The 23,400-nt window shown below is 36.8% G+C and overlaps 1 protein-coding gene across 7 annotated transcripts in view; it reads left to right on the forward strand.

The window, feature by feature from the left end:
- The window catches only part of CFAP20DC (CFAP20 domain containing), a 236,786-nt gene that overhangs the window by 64,575 nt on the left and 148,811 nt on the right, over positions 1–23,400 (forward strand). For all 7 annotated transcript variants that reach the window (XM_036331721.1, XM_036331722.1, XM_036331723.1 and 4 more), the window contains one exon: positions 20,001–20,115. In XM_036331721.1, coding sequence (XP_036187614.1) covers positions 20,001–20,115 — 115 coding nt within the window. The remainder of the gene's footprint in view (positions 1–20,000; positions 20,116–23,400) is intronic.

Below are 23,400 nucleotides of genomic sequence, written 5' to 3' on the forward strand. Positions count from 1 at the left end.
TCATACTGTTTGAAAATTTGTTTGGTGTGGTGACAGTGGGGCTTTCTGTTTTATCCATCTTAGAAATCTTCCCATATAACTACATATTAATCTGCCTCCTTCTTTTGAATAGCTGCCATATGTATCATTGCATGTTTATAGCATAGGATACTTATCTCTAGTAGACCCTTCTGATGGACCTCTCAGTTTTCCTGTTTCTTGGTTTTTCTATTAATGTTATAATGAATATCCATGTAAGTGTATCTTTATGTACTTGTGAAATCTTCTGCAATTAAAGATATGTGAGATTTTCATGTAAAAGTAGAATATAAAATAATAAGGAGTCAGAACTGTCTACAGCTATAGTGATGCATTTAGGTAAGCAGAGGTGAGAGGGGCGAGAAAATCTAGAGAGTGCATGTTGGAGGTGTTCAAGGACATCTGACGGATTTCCCCAGTGTTGGTTACTGTCAAATTTTCACTGACAGGCAACTTACAGCAAATTTTTTAAAAAGTTTTCAGACTTTAAGTAATTGGGAAACTCCAATAATCAGTAGTATTTTATATTGATACTTGAGCATTTTAACCGATTTTTTAAAAATGTACTTTTTTTGGTACATCTAATTTATTATGGTCTTCAGAAAGTGATAATTTATGATGGTATTATTCAGTTGAACGGAATAGTCAATTAACTGGAAAAAGCAATGCTCTAACCCTGTGTATAAACAAAGGGTACAGTGCCTGGTAATTCATTGGCAGTTTATGGGAAAGTGTCATTTGGAGGGGAGGGGGGATGGTTAGGAGAGTATGTTAGGTATGAGAGTTCCTTAATTTGAATTCTTCATTCTATGTTAGAGATTGTTATCTTTTAAAGTAAGCAGTTTATACTCAAACTGAGAGAGGCAGGTGTTGCTTGAAAACAGATGATCTTGAAGAAAGAGAAAACCCAATTAAATAGAGATAACAAATCCATTAAAAGCATACTTCTGGAAGAGTAATACCCTATATTTATAAAGCACTTCACAGTTTCTAAAGTATTTTCATGATCATTTTCTCAGCACAATGAATGAATAGATGTTATTGTCCCCAATTTATAGGTGAAGAAATTGAGACTCCAGAAGGTTGACTCTAGTTCCTGTAACCTTTTAATAATAAAGATGTAAATATTACTGCATTTGTTTCTTACGGCTGCCATGACAAATTGCCACAAACTAGATGGCTTCCACAACAGAAATTTATTGTCTCACAGTCTGGAAGCTAAAAATCCCAAACCAGGGTGTCAGCAGGGTTTTCTTTTAAAAGCACCGAACAAGAATCTGTACCATGCCTCTCTCTCCTAGCTTCTGGCAGTCACCAGCAGTTGTCCGTGGCATTTCTTAGCTTATAGATGCACCACTCCAATTTCTGTGTCTATTGCCGCATGGCATCCTCTCCCTATCTCTAATTTTTCCTCTTTTTATGAGGACACCAATCATTCACTCAAGATCATGTTTTCAGTGTCTGTGATTTATTGTTTTTGTGCATGAATAATAATTCATTGTATGGATTTTTTATTTATTCATATTTTGTTGATGGGCATTTGGATTGTTTTCACTTTTTTGACTATTATTAATGATGCTGCTTTAAACATTCATGTACAAATTTTTGTGTGGATGTGTTTTCAATCCTCTTGGGTGTATACTTAAGAGTGAAATTGCTGGGTCATATGGAATTTAACTTTTGAGGGACTACAAAACTGTTTCAAAATGGCTGTTTATATTCCCACCAACAATATCATCCTCAGCAACACGTATATTAGTCTTTTTTATCATACCCATTCTAGAGCTAGTTGGTATGATGTGGTAATTTACGGTTTTCATTTGCATTTCCCTATTGGCTAATAATGTTGGGCATCTTTTCATTTGCTTATTGTCCATTTAAATATTTTCTTTGGAGAAATGTCTATTCAAATTCTTTGCCCATTTATAATTGGATGATTTCTTTTTATTGTTGAATTGAGAGTATCCTTTGATGGACAAAAGTTTTAAATTTTTATGAAGTCCAGTTTATCTGATTTTTCTTTTGTTGCTAAGAAACCATTACCTAACCCAAGGGCATGAAGATTTTTACCTATGTTTTTAAAGAGATTTTAAATTTTAGCTCTTACATCTAAGTCTTTGATTCATATTGAGTTGGTGACAAAAATAACTTCACAACATGGGAGAAGGGGATTTCCTCAACTTGACAGAAAGCATCTATAAAAACAGCTATTATGCTTAGTAGTATAAGACTATGCCAATATACAAAATCAATTACATCTTTATATACTAGCAAAGAGGAATCTGAAATTGAAGGTAAGGAAACACTTCTATTTATTCATGATAACATCAAAAAGAATAAAATGCTTAGGAATAACTAACAAAAACAATGCAAGATTTATATACTGAAAATTATAAAGCAAATGGAGAGCCATTCTATTGGAAGATTCAATGTTAAATTGGCATTTTTCCCCAGTTCTAAAAATTCACCAGTGGGTGGTAGTTTTTTTGTAGAAATTGATGAACTAATTTTAAAATTTATATGGAAATTCACAGGTATAGTAAAACGGTTTCTAAAAGAAGAATAAAAGGGAGAGGACTTAAACTTACTGATTTCAAGATTTACTACAAAGCTGCAATAATAAGGTAGTATGGTACTGGAATGAGGAAGGTAGATCAATGGAGGAGCATGCAGAGTTGAGAAATTAAACCTTACACTTATGATTAGTTGATATTTTACAAAAATGCTAAGACAATTTAATGGGTAAAAGAATAGTCTTTTCAAGAAACAGTTCTGGTGGGACATTTGGATATCCACATGCAAAGATAATCATTTACACCTTAATCATTTACACCTTACCTCACACCATATACAAAAATTAGCTCAAAGTTGAATGTAGATCTAAAAGTAAGTTAAAAGTATAAAACTTCTAGAAAAAAATAGAAAGAAATCTTTATGACTCTGGTGGGATAGGCAACACATTTGTAGATAAGACAACGAAAAGGATAAATTGGACTTCATGAAAATTAAAAGGTTTTTCATGTCAAAAGACACCATTAAGTAAATGAAGATAAGTCACAGACTGGTGAAAATATTTACAAATAATATATATGATAAAGTTCTTGTATCCGGAATATAAAATGATTTCTTCCTGTTCATTAATAAGAAAATGTATCACACAATTCAAAACTTGGTAAAAGATTTAAATAAGCATATCATAAAAGAAGATGGACAAATGGCTTAATGATAATCTCAACATAATTTGTCATTTGCAAAATGCAAATTGAAGCCACAATGAGATACTACCTCATACTCACCATAATGTCTGTCTTCCTGGGGGTACATACCTAAGAAACATGAAAACAGTTCGTCCACACACACAGCTGAGCATGAGTGTTCTTAGTCCCATTATTTAGATTGGCCAAACCTAAAGACAATTTACAGCTCAACTGGTAAAATGGATAAACAAAATGAGGCCTATCCATGTACTGGAATACTGTCCCGTAGTAAAAACTAATATGTGCTACAGTATGGATGAATCCCAAAAACATTATGCTAAGTGAAAGAAGTCAGATGCAAAACACTTTGTATTTTTATTCCATTTATATCCAGAAAAGGAAAATATTTAGAGCCCAAAACCAGATTAGTGATAGCTTGGGGTTGGGGTAAGCGTATGATTGACTGCAGCCATGAGAGATTTGGGGGGGGGGGGGGGGGTGGTTGTTGGGAATGGAATGTTCATCAACTGAATGTTGGTGATTTTTGCATATCTCCTTAAATATTCAAGTGTACACTAAAATGGTATTTATGGAATGTCAATTATACCTCATTAAAGCTGTTTTTAGAAAGGGAATCAGATGGTATTCAGGGAAGATTCCAAAGCACCAAGTATTAATTTAAAAAAGCATTTATGAAATATGCATTGTAATGAATGTTAAATATTTTTAAAAGGACTACATTGTGTTTTAATAAGTATCTGAAAGCATCTTAGGTTCAGAATTACTAATATTCTTTAGTAAGAATAAAAGAATATTAAATGAATTTAAACTTCAGCCAAAGGGATCCAGGAAAAACTAAAGGAATAAAATTTTATTTGGTGATGGTGAAGCATAAGAATGTGGAAGGGAGACCTTATGCATGGAACCTCTTTTATATATATGATTTTTTAAAAATATATTTTATTGATTTTTTTACAGAGAGGAAGGGAGAGAGAGAGTTAGAAACATCCATGAGAGAGAAACATCGATCAGCTGCCTCCTGCACACCCTCTACTGGGGATGTGCCTGCAACCAAGGTACATGCCCTTGACTGGGATAGAACCTGGGACCCTTCAGCCCTCAGGCTGATGCTCTATCAACTGAACCAAACCAGCTAGGGCTATATATATATGATTTTAAATTTTAGTACACAGCCATAGTAGCTCTACACCTAAACATCATTGCATATATTTAAATATACTACTTTGTAAATTCACTCTTCCTTGTAATTATACTGCCAGTTATTTGGTAGCATCACTGAAAATGTGCATTCAAATTTGTGTGTGTGTGTGTTTTTTTTAAGTTATGATAAGAAAAATAAATACCATTTTGGCTTTAGGAACAAATGATTCTAGTTAATGAATCAAATCATTAGAAGTCTGACATCAGTTTTGCAAGTTCATTCTAATCTGAAATGAACATTCACAAATGGTTGTAAATGATTGTACATACAGAAGGAAAGTAAATAGGTAATCTGAACAAATGAGGTTATCTGTACTCTTGGGTGGTTGTCACCATTTACTCAAATACTCAGTGAGGTTGCCATTGTGAAAAATTGTCAATCAAAGATGAAGATATAAAAGTGAATTGAAAATTGAATTGAAAAGTAATTTTACTTTCAAATGGTTTGCAAATGTAGATGTTAAGTTTGGAGTGAATGTTGTTAATGACCATAGCTGTGAGAATTATACACCTGCTGATCACTAGAATATTATAATAAATGAGGTTGATTTTCCTGGTGACTACCCCATTTTTTCTCAATATGGTCTTTTTACTTTTTCTATCACATTGCTGACCCTTAGTTATAAATGCTCACTTAGAGATATAAAAATGTATGAACTATATGTTGTTGTTTTTTTAAGTATCTTTAAGTGCAGGAGAAACTTTTCCAGTGTTGCTTGTCTTTTCTGCTTTGTTAGATCACGGGAGATTTTAGATGGTGAAAATCAAGCCTATAATACAAGCAGCCTTCCTTCCAGCAGCTAAATTGTCCCCCAAAAAAGCATATATACATAATGAAGCTTTTAAGTAGTCACACATATGCATATATATTCTCTCTCATGAATGACTAATTTTAATTTTTTTTAAAGTAGCAATTCAGCTTGCTTTTAGAACCATTTAAGCTTAGCATACGATTTTATTTTCCCTCCAAAACCAACTCTTCCTAATTATGAGGAAGGGAAGGTTTGCATATTTATTTTTGCAAAGACAGTAGAATAAATCCTCATCACCATATGAGTGGCTTAGTCCTGATACCTCTGTCCTAAGTTGGATGAATTTAGAAATTCATCCAGTGATCAGAGCCATAATGGTGAGATTTAACTGAGAACTGTTTTGTGCACACCAAACCTGGCCTCCATGAGGGCAGAGACATGCCACACACTCACTGTGAGCCTTACAGCTCAGGGGGTCCATCTTTCTTAATATTTGTTGAATTATATTAAAAGATCCACTATAGAGAGGAACAGATCTTTCTTTTGAGTTTTCACACAGTCCTCAGGAGTATTCTGTCTGGAATCCTCTTCCTCCAGATAACTGCATGGTTCCAACCTTCGCTTCATTCAACCCTTTGCTCAAATGTCACCTTCTCTGGAGGCCTTTTCTAACTACATTTTCTAAAAAAAAAAATTTCCCACCCCACCTCTCTCTATCACCGTACTGTACTTTGTGGTGTTGTTTTTTCATAGGCATTATTGAGGGCTGACATATTACATGTGTACTTACTTGCTTATATCTATTTTCCCACATTATGTGCTTCATGAGGGCAGGGATTTGCTTTATTTGTTGTGATATCCCAGTATCTCCTTTCATGTTTGGCACCAAGTAGGTGTTCAATAAATAAATGATCAAATGTATCACTCCAGTAGGGCTTCGATAAGGGCAGTTCAGCAGATACTTCCCAATTAACTACAAAGCTCTAACTGTGAGAGTCTTGTGATAACCAGCATGTGGTCTCAGCGCTCAGGAAGCTTACAAGCTAGAAGAGACAGATTGCAGACAACAGCTTGCAATGATGCCCATTCATGTTGACCAAGACTCACTGCATGAGGAGGAAAGATGTCAGCCTGCAACCCCACCCATTCACACTTCAGTATGGAGGTTGGGATCCTGATAGAGGATTATGAGTCATTTACGAACCACTCAAATTTTAGTTATTAGCAAATTAAAGGCCAAAAACACACAGTTCACTAAACAATCCACATACACTTATGTGGTAGAAAATAAGTCACAAAAGATTAAGTCAGCCCAGTGTCACACAGCTAAGCAATGGTCAAGCCAGAATTTGAACCCAGATAATCTGGCTTCAAAATTATTGCTCTTAACCATGATAGCATATTTCCACACTTGTTGATAATGTCATATTAACAGTTTACCTCACACAAAAAAAATAACAGTACTTGAAAACTACAGTCAACTGAATATGACAAAACTGATGATAAATTTGTAATAAGTTCTTCCCGCAAATTGCAGAAATGTCACCTCTCTTGGACCTGTGCATGTGCAAACCAGGAACTTTACAAGATTGCTAAGTCTTTCAGGACAGTCAAACTTTTTTGTGAAATTTAGAATGAGAAACTTTTAAACTCTAAAATGGACTTTGAAATACCAAATTCTAGTAACCCTTTTAAACTCAATCAGAATGTTGCTAGCAAGTGGTAAAACTGAACTTTATGGGACTGCATGTTATTCACCCATGAGAACAAAGGAAAAGATTTGCATATTTGCATCAGATTATGACCCATAAAGTGTATTGTAGTTACTGACCTAGAACACCAAGGGGAAATGAAAAAAATCAATATTAGAGGTCAAAAACATGCTGTGGTAAGTCAGAACAGAATGTTATTATTTTCAGTTTGTAAATCTGAGTTGTTTTCAAGGAGGAGGTAGCATTTCAACCCAAACTGTGATGGATGAATATAATTTCAGTAGGCATAATGACAGAAGGGGGTCTCTAAGAGAAATGCAGAAGCAAAGGCACAAAAATACAAAAGGATGGAATATGTTTAAATAGCAGTGGGTATGATGGTATTGTTATTGTGGCAGCTCATTCCACTGTTCCATGTCATGTCCTCTGGGTCGTCCTCTGATATCAGTTGTAGATTCATTGGACAGAGTGGTGTAAGCTTGCTTGGATAGCGTCCCATAGTGCCACCAAGAATACTGGGATGTTAAGGCCCCCAGGGGTAGCCCTTAACCACTAGGCATTGGGAGTCAATAGGAATATACTCCCCCCTCCCACTCTTAAGGTGGACAATTCTGAGAGGTGTCTGCACACGTCTCCAGACATCCTGGTGGGATGGAGACCTACAGTAGTGTCATCGACAGTGTGTCCTTAATCTTAGCTTTTCTTCTTTTGTTGTCTCATTCTCCCTACTACCTCATTTCTGCTTCATGGAATCCCCCTCCAACAAGCTCCTCATACCTATGTCCTTTTCTCGGACTCTGCTTTCAAGGATTTGCTTCCTAAAGAGGCTGCACAACCTAACCAGGAACAGGAAATAGCTCAAAGGGTTGGATTGTCAGACTCACAAGAATCAGAGATGTCAGCCAGTAATGAAGCACACGTAAAGCAGAACGAGATCCAGGACTACCACTGCGGCTCTCCGTCCTTTCTGAATATACTTTGGCCCAGATTTAACAGATGACTTCTCTGAGCAATGCAGGCATTCCTCGTTTTATTGCACTTCAGTTCATTGGGCTTCACAGATAATTCCTTTTTTTTTTTAACAAGTTGGAGGCAAGACCCACCCCCCCACCCCCACCACCAGCAAAAAGATTACAACTCTCTGAAGGCTTAGATGATAGTTAGCATTTTTCAGTAATAAAGTACTTTTTAAGTAAGATATGAACATTTTTTAGACATAATGCTGTTGTGCTCACTAGACTACAGTATTATGTAACCATACCTTATATATGTACTAGAAACCAAAAAATTTTTGTGACTTGTTTTATCAAAATATTTACTGTACGACAGTGGTCTAGAGCTGAACCTGCAATATCTCTGAGGTATGCCTGTACCTAAGAGAGCAATACCTAAAAGAGTATCACTCACCCAAAGGGAGCTGTTACATTTGTAGTTTATGTGACATTTTCAAGGGAGCCATGCCCTGAAAGTGCAGTTTCCCCATGTGCAAAATAGAGAAGAAGCATACTACCTGCAGTGAGGATTGTTCTGAGACTTAAGATAATGTCTATAAAATATGCTAAAAACAGCTAAAGAATGGTGATTCTTCCCTCTAGTGGAAATCATACTGGATAATGATTTTCATGTTTTAGCTACTTTTATATCTTTAATACCTTATATTGCGCTACTAAGGCATTGACTGAATGTTAGTTGAATGAATTAATGGATCAGGAGGAAAAGTTACATAGGAGACCATAAAGTCGAGCAATTCCTAGTAATGATGGGCTACAAAGTGAGACTGTTCATAGATGGAAGAGGTTAGATTTAGATTAAGTTTTATTCTCCATGTGGATATTTAAATTATCCAGACTGATGTCATAAAAGGAAATTGTGATACAGGTGCTAAATTGCCCAGAAACATGATAGATTGTGCTAACGGTCAATAGATGATAGATCAGTATTAAATAGATTTAAGGGAAAATAGACTTTAATGTTTTAGAGTTTTAAAATATTAGCATCAAAGAAATTCAAGTGCATATAAACCACTTACCAGTCATATACTGAGTCATACGGTGTCTTGTTACATTGGTTTTTTTTTAAAGAGGAAACTTTACAAAGTATGTTCTCTGACCACAGTGGAATTAAATTAAAAATCAATAGCAATGCAATATATAGAAAAGACTATACTCTTTGGAAATTATACAGCACACTTCTAAATATCACAAGATCCAAAGAAGAAATCATATGGGAAATGAAAAAATATTTCAAACTGGAAAAAAAATAACATATTAGAATTTGTGGGATGCAGGTAACATAATGCTAAGGGAAGACCTTATAGTTTTAAGAGAAATGTTTAAAATTAATGATCTAACTTTTCATCCTAAGAAGCTGGTGGAGAGGGTGGGGAATGAATTAAACCAAAATAAGTGGAAGGAAAAAAATAATAAAAATAAAATAAGAATCAATAAAATTGAAAACAAAGAATGGAGAAATTTTGCTCTGGCCCCAGGTGGCTCAGTTGGAGTATCATACACCAAAAGAAAAAAAAAAAAGGGTTATGAGTTCGATTCCCAGTCAGGGCATGTGCAGGAGACAACAGATCAATGTTACTTTCTCACATTGCTGTTTCTCTCTTTCTCTCACCCTTCCTGCCTCCCTCCCTCCAAAATCAATTTTTTAAATCTTAAAAAAAAAAAGAATAGAGAAGTTTTACAAAGCCAGAAGTTGTTTCTTTAAAAAGATCAACTTGATAAACCATATCAGGAATGGTTAATAAAAAAAGAAGATACAAATTATCAATGTCAGGAATGAGAGAGGATGCCCCTACAGATCCTATTGATGTTAAAAAGATAATGAAGGAGAAAATATAAATAACTTTACGGCAATAAACTCAACAGTTTTAATGAAAAGCACAGTTCACCAAAACTGAAACAAAAATTAGAAATTTGAATAGCCCTATAATCTATTAAAGAATTGAATGTGTAACCAAAATCTTTCTGCAAAGAAAATTTCAGACTTGAATGAATTCTGTTAATATTTAAAGAATAACTAGCACCATTGTAAACAAATTTTCCAACAATAAAGGAGGAGTAGACACTTTCCAGATCACTTTATGGAACTAGCTTTTGGTGGGGGGGGGGGGGGTGTGAAAACATTATTTTTCTAAACTCCAGGTGGTAGCATACACTGTAAAGTCCATGATCAATGGTGCATGTCACTCTCCCCTGGGCCCTCCTCTGGGCACATGCAGGTTCTGAGGGCAAGTGGCTGTGGCTAATCCCCATCCAAGAAGCCCTGGCCCAGACAAGGTGACTGCACCCAACTCGGACCCCCTGCAGACCCTGCTCTGACCCTGAAATCTCCATAGAGAAGCCCAAGTCCTGGGAACCCATTGTACAAAATGTCCAGGTCCTCCCTTGCACCCCCTGGGTTCAGGTCTGGATTCTTGGAACTGGTGCACACCCGCTGGGGGAAGCTATGGGATGGCCCTTCTCTGAGGTAACAAGTGACTGGAGAGCAGGGGCTGCAGACTCCCACTCAGGTGTCCCCTCACCCTGGGTCTGGCCTTCAGCCACCCTCAGGTCTTGGCTGACATAGACACTACGAGAAAATTACAGACCAATGTCTCCCATGAACATTGCTATAAACATCCTCAAAAAAATGCTAGCACAATTGAAACTTCTGTCAAAAATACAAGGCTGGTTTCACTTATGAAAATAAGTCATATGGACAGAATAAAGGAGAAAAACAATAGGATCATCTCAATTAGGGCAGAAAAATCATTTGACAAAATATCACACCCTTTCCTGATTTAAAAAAAAAAAAACAACTCACAAAAAAACTAGAAATAGAAGAGAACATCTTCAATTTGATAAAGGAAACTTTCATCGAACATCATATTTAATAGAAACATACTGAACACTTTCCCCCTATTACCAGGAACAAGGCAAGATTTTATACTCTCACCACTTCTATTTAGTATATGTTGGAGGTCCTAGCCAGTGCAGTAATGTGAGAAAAAGAAAGAAAAGGTATAAAGATTGGGAAAAGCAGACGTAAAAGTCTTTATTCACTGAAGACTTGATTATTTATGTAGAAAATCTTTAGGAACCTGCAAAACAACTGTTAGTACTCAGAAGTGAATTAAGCCAGGACATATGAAACGAGGTCTATATATTAAAATCAATAGTATTTCTGTATATTAGTAACATTTGGCTGGTAATTGGTATTTTCAAATGCTTTTTCGTCATGTCAGAAAACAACATACTTAGAATAAATTTAACAAAAGATGTGCAAGACTTCTAAATTGAAAACTGTAAAACATTGTGAAAGAAATTAAACAAGACCTAAATAAATGGAGAGATATATCATGTAAATTGATTGGGAAACTCAATATTGTTCCTCCCAAATTGATCTCTAAGTTCAGCACAATCCAAGTTAAACTCTCAACACCTTTTTTTTTTTTAATAGAAAATGATAGTGTCCTAAAATCTATATGGAAAAGCGAGGGCCAAACAAACCTTGCGGGGGGGGAGGTGGGGGGGAGCCCTGACCGGTTTGGCTCAGTGGATAGAGCATCAGCCTGTGTACTTAAGGGTCCCAGATTCAATTCCAGTCAAGGGCATGTACCTTGGTTGCGGGCACATACCCAGTAGGGAGTGTTCAGGAGGCAGTTGATTAATGTTTCTTTCTCATCGATGTTTCTGACTCTCTATCCCTCTCCCTTCCTCTCTGTAAAAAATCAAAAGATATTTTTAAAAAAAACAACAAAAAAACAGAACAAGTTGAAGAGTTTTTTTGAACTAGTTTTAATTTAAGACTTACTATAAATCTATAGTAATCAACACAATGTGACATTGGTATAAGAATGAACAAATGGATAAGTAAAACAAATGGATCAATACAGCCCAGAAATAGATCCACACATGCTAGTATGTATGTATAGTCAATTGATTTTCAACAAAGTACCAGTGCATTTCAATGAGGAAAGGGGAGTCTCTAACAATGGTGCTGTGATGACTGGGTAAACATACAGAAAGAAATAGACCCACACCCAAAACTACCTCACACAGTACACAAATTAATTAACAGTGGAACATAGACTAAATATGAAAACTATGAAGATCTCAAAAGAAACATAGGAAAGTATTTTTGCAACTTTTGGCTAGGCAAGGTTGTTTTAGGACTTAGGAGGCATATCACTATATAAATAATGATAAACTGGATTTCATGAAAATTGAAAACATCTGCTAATCAAAAGACATCATTAAGCAATAAGCAAAACTAGATAAAGCATAAAGGAGTTTCTCTATAGTATTCTTGATACTTTTCCCTAAATCAGACATTATTTCCAAATAAAAGATTATAAATACATACTATTAATATAATAGGCAAGAAAATATTCACAATACATATGTATTGACAAAGACTGTGTATCCAAAATATATAAAGAACTCTTACAGTTATAATAAGAGAACAACCCAATAAAAATTTGAGTAAAAAACTTGAGATTCTTCACAAAATATACCAGTAAATACATGGAAAAGTGTTCAATGTCATTATTCATAAGAGAAATGAAAATAAAATCACAATGATATCCATTTCATACCCACTAGAATTGGCTAACATAAAGTCTGATAGCAACAAGAGTCGGTGAGGATGTATAACCACGACAACCACTTTGGAGGACTGTGTCTATAAAGTTATATGTGTATCTTTCCCAATGACCTAGTAAGCCCATTCTTAATTATCAAGAGGATGAAAAAACACATCCATAAGAAGACTCTACAAGCATGTTCTTACAGGTTTTCATAAGAAACCAGTATTGGAAACAAATGTCCATCAATAGGAAAATAGATAAACAAATTGCAGACAAGACTCAGCAATTTTAAAAAAGAACTATTGGTACAATATGGATGCTACAATATGGATGAATCTCAAAAACATAATGTGATAAGTATAAGAAGCTAGTCACAAAATAATATAGTCTACTATTATATTTATTAGAAGTTGAAGAACAGATAAAACTTACCCATGATGATAGAAATCAGGAGTGAGGATTGACAATAAGGGGACAGGAAGCAAGTTTTAAGGTGATGAAAAAGTTCTATATTTTGATTGGAGTGGTAATTACATGTGCGTATACTAGTACATTTATCAAAACACAGGAGATTAAGCAAAGAATTTATATGCATACTAGAGGCCCTGTGCATGAAAATTCATGCACTGGAGTGAGGTTCCCTCAGCCCGGCCTGCTCACAGTCTGGGAGCTCTCAGGGGCAGGAGGTGACCCGGCCATCAGGGGAAGGTGATGCCTCCATCACACCTCTGCTGCTGCCACTGCCAGCAGCACAAGCCTCTGCCGGCCCTGGTTACCTGAGCCTCGGGTGGCCCTGGGCGGCTGGGCAGCCACCATCCAAGGCTTGCCTGCACCTCGGGCCGGCCCTGAGTGGCTGGGCAGCTGCCATTCGAGGCTTGCCTGTGCTTTGGGTGTAGGCTGGGCAGCTGCCATCCAAGGCTTGCCTGCACCTCGGGCCAGCCCTGAGCGGCTGGGGGGCTGAGGGTGGGTCCAGCCGCACCATGCACCTGCCGCCCCCCCACCTGGGCTGAAAGGACTGTGGGACTCTGGTGGGGCTGAGGGTACTGGGCACCGCCATCTTGTGGTTATGGGCGCCACCATCATTGTGACAGTGTGATGGTCAATTTGCATATTCCATCTTTATTAGATAGGATATGCATAATCCATGGCCACAGACAATAGTGTGGTGAAGGCCTGGGGTGGTGCAGGAATGGGGCAGGGTGAGGGGAGGGGCCAATGGGGAAAAATCAGGGACATCCTGTAATACTCTCAAGAATGAAGCTAAATAAAAAAAAAATTTTTAAGATTTTACACAAAAATCTATGCATTTCAATTACACAAATTTTACCCCAATAAAGAAATAAAAGAGAACATAACTATTTTTGTCATATCCATTTATCATACTGGGTAGAATGTTGACTCTAATAGCTTCCTATTGTGAACAGGCTATAATAATAAAAGCGTAATATGCTAATTAGATCAGACAGCCGAATGACCTTCCGGACGTCATTCCAAATGAAGCTGCTGCTGCGGGGGTCGAGGTAGAGGCAGTTAGGGGCAATGAGGCAGGGAGGCAGAGTGGTTAGGGGTAATCATGCAGGCAAGCAGAGGTGGTTATGGGTGATTAGGCAGGCAGGCGAGCTTAGGGGCAATCAGACAGGCAGGTGAGTAGTTAGGGGTGATCAGGTAGGCAGGCAGGGGGTTAGGGGCAATCAGGCAGGCAGGTGAGTGGTTAGGGGCAATGAGGCAGGCAGGCAGAGTGGTTAGAGGAAATCAAGCAGGCTGGCGAGTGGTTAGGAGCGATCAGGCAGACAGGCAGGTGAGCGATTAGGAGCCAGCAGTCCCAGATAGTGAGAGGGTGCAGGCCAGGCTAAGGCACCCCCCAACTGTGCAAGAATTTTGTGCACCAGGCCTCTAGTCTATATATATATATATATATATATATATATATATCCCTAATATGCAAATAGACCAAGTGGAGGAACAACCTAACAACCGGTCGCTATGACGTGCGCTGACCACCAGGGAGCACGCATGGAACATGGCAGGCATCGGCAGCAGGTGGCAGAGCACAGAACATGACAGGTGTCAGCTGCGATGGGATGGTGGAGCAGGTGAGTGGGGCTGCCAGACAAAGGCAGGGCACTAGTTGCTGTCATCAGGGCGAGCCTCTGGTGGTTACTGAAAATTCTTTGCTCTGTGGTCCTGCCCAGCGCTCACACCTGCTGCCAGCACCGGCCCCTCTTGCATCTGCTGCTGGTGCCAGAGTCGCCTCTTGCACCCACTGCCAGCACTGGCCCCGGTCCCTTGGTGCCATCAGTGGGTGCAAGTGGCGGCTGCTGGCCCTGATCGCCCGCCCCTCAGGACTTCTCCACCTCCTCCTGCTCCTGAGAGGCAATCAAGGCTGGCAGCCTCCTCTCACACCCGCTGCTGGTGATGGCCCCGCTTGCACCCGCAGCTGGCGCCAGAGCCGCCACTTGCACCCACTGCCAGTGCTTGGCGCCAGTCCCGATTGCTCAGCACTGTCAGCATGTGTGAGCAGAAGCTGCCAGCCCCAGTTGCCCCTGAGTGCTTCTCCACCTCCCCCTGCTCCTGAGGGGAGATCAAGGCAGCAGCCGCTGCTCACACCCGCTAATGGTGCCAGCCCCGCTCACACCTGCTGCTGGCGCTGGCCCCTATCGCTCCGCGCTGTCAACAGGTGTGAGTGGGGCCGGCACCATCAGCACGTGGGAGTGGCAGCAGCGGGAGTGGGGCTGCTGGCAGATGGGACCCGTGGCCGCGACGGGAGAGGCCAGGCAGGGGTGCAGAGGATGGGCCACGACCCGCCCCTGTGCCCACTACAGCCTCGTGGCCCACAGTTCCTTTCAAGGTGCATGAATTCGTGCACTGGGCTCCTAGTAAATTTAAAAACCCCTTACCTTGGCATAAAGACCCTGCATGCCTTGGCTCCTGCCTACCCTTTCTACTTCATGTCCCTCCCTTACCTTCTAGGTGCTACCCCTGCTAGCTTTCCTGTCTGAAGTAGGTCATTTCTTCATCTTTTCTAGCTTAGTCTCTTACATGTTTTCTTCATTGCACTTAAGATACTTGCATGTATGTTGTCTCTTTATACTTTTCCACTTGCCTTTTCCACTAGAATAGAAGCTCCAAGAGGATAGGGACCTTGCCTTTCTTTTTACTATTTTATTCTGCATTGTATTCCCAGGTTATTACCTGGTTCAATGAGTATTTGTTGAACTTGTGAATGGATGAATGAATGAATGAATGAATGAATGAATGTTCTTATTGTTTTATATATTGAGAAAATGGTATATACTCAAATGTTTCTCTGTTTGGAGTTTGATCCTTACCTAATTCAAATAAAAATTATATCATTTTATTCCTACAAGTAAAGCAAACCTTTAATAAAACTGTGTCTCAAATGAGTTTTTGGTTGATGCAACTAAACTTTTTGTTTGATGCATCAAACTTTTCCACCTTTTTCTTTCCAGAACCTCTATATAGTCTTTTCTTCTATTCCATAATCAGAGCTTCTTATAGAAGAGAGCTGATAGAATTACTTCTGACAATGCTTTCCAAATATATTTGACCCTGTATTCTATTGTTAAAATGTTTGTGCACACTAACCACATAGGTACATTTATTTATTTCAAATTATATAAATATATTACTGTACTGACATGTGCACAGAAATAACATTTTAAAGGGGTGGGATGAAAGATAGTTTTAGTAGTTTCTTCCTGCACTTCAATGAATGGTTGTATAGCACCCTTCAGCCCCATATGCACATCCATCCCACTTTGAGCACATTGCTTTGGGGCAGATATTATACTACATTTATTTATATACATCTAAGTGTAAAACTATGTAGTAGTTTCACATTTTAAACCCTATCTCTGTGGATTGAAATAGTGTATTGCTTTTTTAGATGACTTTATGGCATTGTATAGTGCAGGTAGGGTAGAATTTTTAGCTTTATGGCCATAATCTGAAATTATCTAATTTTTACTGTACTTATTCTTACCATTGTTCAGTAATAGTTTTCTACAGAAAAATATGTAGAGTATCGTAGAGGAAGTAAATAATGTGATTAGAAACATAGGCAGGGGAGGAAAGAGCTACAGAAAATGCTTTGTTATAGGCCAATTTCCCTGATGAACATAGATGCTAAAATTCTCAACAAAATATTAGCAAACTAGATCTAGCAATACATCATGATTGAGTGGGATTTATTTCAGGGATGCAAGATGGCTACATTATTCACAAATAACAAATGTGATACACCGTATAAACAAAATGAAGGATAAAAACCATATGATCATATCAATAGATGCAGAAAAAGCTCCTGATAAAATCCAGCACCCGATTATGATAAAAACTCAGCAGAGTGGGAATAGAGGAAACATACCTTAATGTAATAACAGCCATATATGACAAACCCACAGCCAACATTATACTCAACGGGTAAAAACTACAAGCATTTTCCTTAAAATCAATAGCAAGCCAGGGGTGTCCACTTTCACCACTTTTATTCAACATAGTACTGGAAATCCTAGCCACAGCAATCAGACAGGAAGAAAAAATAAAAGGCATCCAAATTGGAAAGGAAGTAAAACTGTTATTATTTGTAGATGACATGATACTGTATATAGAGAACCCTAAAGATTCTACCAGAAAACTACTAGAAGTGATAAATCAATTCAGTAAAATAGAAGGATACAAAAATAAATATACAGAAATCAGTTGCATTTTTATACATCAATAATGAAATATTAGAAAGGGAAACTAAGAAAACAATCCCATTCACAATTGCTTCTAAAAGAATAAAATACTTTAGGAATAAATTTAACCAAGGATGAAAGCGACCTGTATTCGAAAAAGTAGAAAACACTAAAGAAAGAAATTGAAGAAGATACAAATAAGTGGAAGCACATACCATATTCATGGATAGGAAAAATTAACATCATTAAAATATCCATACTACCCAAAGCATTTATAGATTCAGTGCAATTCCAATCAAGCTACCAATGGTGTGTTTCACAGAACTAGACCAAATATTTCAAAAATTTATATGGAACCACAAATGAACCCAAATAGCCAAAGCAATCTTGAGAAAGAAGAACAAAGTTGGAGGAATCACACTACCTGATATCAAGCTATAGTACAAGGCCATAGTATTCAGAACAGCTTGCCACCGACATAAAAACAGACATATAGATCAATGGAACAGAATAGAGAGCCCAGAAATAAATGGATACCTTTATAGTTAATTAATATTTGACAAGGAGTCAAAAACATACAATAAATGTTGTAGGGAAAATTATACATATTTGTGCAAAAAAAATGAAACTAGACTGACCTACATCATATATAAGAATAAACTCAAAATCTATTAAAGACTTAATGTTAAACTTAAAACCATAAAAATCCAAGAAGAAAACAGGCAGTAAAATCTCGGACATTTCTCATAGCAATATTTTTTGTGCTATATCTCCTTGGGTAAGGGAAACAAAATAAAATTAATAAATGGTACTACATCAAACTAAAAAGCTTTTGTACACCAAAGGAAACTATTAACAAAATGAAAAGATAACCCACTGAATGAGAGAACATATTCACCAATACATCTAATAAGGGTTAATATCTAAAATTTGTAAAGAACTTATCAAAATCAACACTAAAAACCAAATTTTAAACATGGACAAAGAGCTTGAATAGACACTTCTCCAAAGAAGACATACAGATGGCCAATAGACATATGAAAAGATTCTCAACATCACTAGTCATCAGAGAACTACAAATTAAAACCACAATGAGGTATCATTACACACCTGTCAGATGGCTATCATCAATCAACAAACAAGTGTTAATGAGGATGTGGAGTAAAGGGAACCCTTATGCACTGTTGGTTTTAATGCAAATTGGTGCAGCCACTGTGGAAAGGAATATGGAGTTACCTCAAAAATTTAAAAATAAAACTGCCTTATGATATACTTGTTCCACTTCTGAGAATTTATCTGAAGAACCCCAAAACACTAATTCGAAAGAATATATGCACCCCTATCTTCAATGCAATGTTATTTACAATAGCCAAGATTTGGACACAGCCAAGTGGATAAAAAAAACACTATGGTATATTTACACAATGGAATACTACTAGGCTGTTAAAAAAAAAGGAAACCTTATATTTTGTGACAGCATGGATGGAACTAGAGGGCATTATGCTAAGTGAAATAAGCCAGTCAGAAAAAGACAAGTATATGATTTCACTAATATGTGGAATCTAATGAACAAAATGAAAACTAACAAGCAAAAGAGAGAGAGACTCATAGATAGAGGCAGGCTAACAGCTGTCCGAAGGGTGGGGTCTTGCGGGGGGTGGAGGGATTGAGCAAAAAATAGAAAGTCATAGACACAGACAACAGTTTGTTAATTTCTAGGGGGAAGGGAGTTGGGGAAGGTGTTGGCCAGTGTATGGGGGGGTAAGTGGTGATGGAAGGAGACTTGACTTGGTGTGGTGAACCTAATACAGTGGTACATGATGTGTTGTGGAATTGTGCACCTGAAACCTGTGTAATTTTGTTAACCAGTGTCACCCCCAATAAACTTACTTAAAAGTAGAAAAGAAGGCTATGTTGACTTAAAAAATAGTTAATTACACTACAAATATTCAAATTAAATGTTTTCTCCTTTGGAAATTGCTAATTGTAGAAAATTAGCAGTTGGTATATGTAGACAAGGTTGCTAAAAATAGGGGGGAAATTAACTATACTCCAATAAAAAGATAGCCTTTCAGGAAGCATCAATTCTACTATACAGCAGCCTGAGACAGGTTTGGAGATTTTAGCCTGCGGTGTTATCTCTGAGACCTAAAGGAAGCAGAACACAAAAATGAGCTCCTATCAATTTGAAGAAAACCTAATCTTTATGATCATGGCTATTCTCTAAATCTATTAAAGATGTTCAAATTCAGTGTCCTTGGTATCACTGCAGGTTGACCTGAATAGTGAGCAATAAACTTGTGTATTATAATTCTGGTTTGAAGATATGTGCTTAGAAAGTGAAACCGACAGTCAGTGTTTTGTGTCTGTCTCTAAGCAGACTAACAGCCTATATAAAATGACAGGTGCATTTTCAGGGAAAGAAACCCATAATGTTTTCTTATTTAGTATGTGACAGTATGTCCCAAGATAACACAAACTTAAGGGGCTGGAACAAGCATGGTTATTAAAGGCTAGCAGTTATTCAGTTCATACAAATTGAATTCTTTTCATAGGCTGGAAGACTGGAAATCTAGTATAAAGTACTGAAATAAATTAGCATATTGAGTGAATTTATACATTCAAACTTGTGAGCACTTTGAATTTAAGGAAGAAATTTTATTACTTCTTGAGAGAAAAAAAGGCAATTCTTAAATTCTGTGTTTGATCTCCCTGTTGGAAAGAGCCTATATGATAAATTATATCATTTTGATGATTATCCAAAGACGTGGTTATTATCTTGATGGAAATCTTTCTCTCTTCTTTTCTCTTTCTTTTTTCAGAATTACTGATTTAGGGAATATCAAAAGAAGATTGTACTTATCAACGGTTCATAAAGAACTGTCCTCAACCCCTCTCCACGCAAAAATTCCACTCTTCATGATCAAGCGCAAAATTGTAAGTGTCACATGAACGCTGCTTAAAATATTAAATTCAATTCAGCAAATATTAATTATGTGCTTAGTCTGTGTATAAGGCACTTTGTTAAGTGCTGTAGTTGTATAAAGGTGAATAAAAATCATACTCTTTATTTTTCTCACATGAAAATGCTTAAAATCTACTAGGTAGAAGAATATAATTATTTAAATATCATAAATACCACGAAAACTGTAATGGGAAGCACAGTAGAAAGGGAAGGTGCTATTGATACTGTGAAAGGCAGAGAAATTCATCAGATTTCAGGATGAGGAAAGGTTGCATGAAAGAGATTGCATGATTGCATTTAGCATGGACTTTGAAGGATTGTAGGATTTCAGCAGGTAGAGATGGGAAGCCAGTCATTCCAAGCAGAAGGAACAATTTGGGGGCTGGAAATTAGTACATATTTGAGAACAGAGAATGACTGATCATTATTGCCATATTTTTAAAAAATAGTTTCTAGGAAAAAATCAGTCTTATAACGGCCTGGTATAGTTTGAAGATTTTATGCCTGTTATGTAACCTCTGAGAGCTAAAGCAGCATATAATGTATGCATAGATAAGCAATAGATTATAGATTAAAAGACTTGGGCCTGTTATGACTGACTAGTCTCTCAAACTTCAGTCATTTTAATACCCCTCTCATGACTACCATGTTTGTGTACTACCTGTTCTAATATGTACTTAATTATTTCCTTTAAAATCTATTCACTTCAGGGGGGTAGGTAGACTTAAATAAATTCATTTTTTAAAGACAACTTTAAGCACCTATCCTAAATGCATAGATACAAATGTAAGGAATCAAGGCTCATGAAAAATTGGGTAAATATAACACCAACAAAGGAAATTAATAAAGCTTTAATAACTGATCCTAAATAAAAGCTATCTATGAACTCTCAAAGAATTCAGAATATTCATCTTAAAAACATGTAGTGAATGAACTTGAAGATAACATAGACAGAAAACTAAATGAAATTAAAAAAACAATGTATGAACAAAATGAGAATTTCAACAAAGAAATAGAAACCTCAAAGAACATCAAACAGAAATCATGCAGCTGAAAAATACAGTAACTGAACTGAAGCATTCAATAGAGAGCTTCAAAAGCTGATTGAACCATGCAGAAGAAAAAGATCAGTGACCTGGCAGATAGGATAATTGAAATTATTCAGTCTGAGGAGTAAATAGGAAAAGAATGAAAAAGAGTCAAGAAAGCCTATAAGAGTTATGGGACACAATGAAAGAATATTTGTGTTATGGCAATTCCAGAAGGAGAAGAGAAAGATAAAAGGACAGAGACAATGTATTAAAGCAATAATGCCTGAAAACTTTCTAAATTTGGTGCAAGAAATAAACATCCAGTTCCACGTGGCTCAGAGGATCCCAAATAGGTTAAACCTGAATAGAGCCTCACAGAAACACTTCATAATTAAATTGTCAGAAGTCAACAAAAGAATTTTGAAAACTGCAAGAGAAAAGAGAGAAGTTACATGCCAGAGACCCCTCATAAGACGCAACAGTTTTCTCAACAGAAGTTTTTCATGCCAGAAGAGAATGTGATGACATATTCAAAATACTGAAAGAAAAGAAAACTGTCAACTAAGAATACTTTACCCGGAAAAGCTGCCTTTCAAAAATGAAAGAGGGATAAAGACTTTTCTAAACAAACAAAAGCTGAAGGAATTCATTACTATGAGACCCACCTTACAAAAAATGCTAAAGGGAGTTCTTTGAGTGGAAAAAAAGGACACCAATTAACATCATAAAATCATAAGAAGACAGTATAAAACTCACTGGTAAGGGTAAATACATAGTCAGAGTTGGATTCTATGTAGGGTAATGGTGGTGTGTAATTCCTTTACAACTCTAGTTAAAGTTCAAACACAAATGTAGTAAAAACAACCATCACTAAATAATCTGTTATTAGTTACACAATATAAAAATATGTAAATTATAACATTAATAACCTAAAATGTAAGGGAAGGAGAAGTAAAAGTGTAAAGCTTAGGTATTCTACTGAAGTTATTAGTTTTAAAAAGGGTGCTATAATTTTAAGATGTTTTATGTAAGCCTCATGGTAACCACAAAAGAAAAACCTGTAGTAATCACACAAAAGAGCATAATATAGAAGTTAAAGTATACCAATACCACAAGACATCAAAACACAAAGACAGCAGGCCCTGGCTGGTGTTGCTCAGTGGGTTGGAGTATCATCCCATACAACAAAAGGTTCAATTCCCAGTCAGGGCACACACCACACACCTAGGTTGTAGGTTCCATGCTCAGCTCTGGTCAGGGCATGTGCGGGAGGCAACCTGTTAATGTTTTTCTCTCACAATGATGTTTTTCTTCTTTCCCTCTCCTCCCAACCTCTCTCTCTAAAGTCAATGAAAGCATATCCTTAGGTGAGAATTAAAAATGTCCATACTACCAAAAAGCCACCTATAGGTCCAATGCAGTCCCTATCAAGAATCCAGTGGCATTTTTTTACAGATATAGGAAAAACAACCCTAAAATTTATATGGAATCACAATAAACCCTGAATAGTCAAAGCAATCTTAAGAAAGAACAACTAAGCAGAAGCCACCATACTTCCTGGTTGCAAGCTATACTATAAAGCTATAGTAATCAAGACAGTATGGTACTGACATAAAAACAGACAGATAGATCAAAGAACATAATTGAGAGCCCAGAAATAAACCCATCATACAAGTCAACTAATATTTGACCAGGAAACCAAGAATACTCGGGGAGGGGGAGGGGAAGAGGAAATCTCTTCAATAAATGGTGTTGGGAAAATTGGATAATTCACATGTAAAAGAATGAAACTGGACCCCAATCTTACACAACTCACAAAAATTAACTTGAAACAGGTTAAAGACTTAAACATAAGACATGAAACTCCTAGAAGAAAAGATAGGAGAAAAGCCCCTTGACATGGGGCTTGGCAGTGATTTTTTTGAATATGACACCTAAAGCATAAGCAACAAAATAAAAAAAATAAACAAATGTAACTACATCAAATTAAAAAGCTTAAGCACAGCAAAGAAACAAATCGAAGTGAAAAGACAATGTATAGAAAAGGAAAAAAATATTTTCAAACATATATTTGACAAGGAGTTAATATCCAAAATATATAAAGAACCCATACACCTCAGTAGCAAAAAGTAAAACAAATAACCCAATGTAAAATTAGCCAAAATGCCTTTACAGACATTTTTCAAAAAAGACATATGAAAAGCCAACAGAGATATGAAAAGGTGC

The sequence above is a fragment of the Myotis myotis genome, unplaced genomic scaffold (assembly GCF_014108235.1).
Source record: "Myotis myotis isolate mMyoMyo1 unplaced genomic scaffold, mMyoMyo1.p scaffold_m19_p_13, whole genome shotgun sequence".
Classification (NCBI taxonomy): Eukaryota; Metazoa; Chordata; class Mammalia; order Chiroptera; family Vespertilionidae; genus Myotis; species Myotis myotis.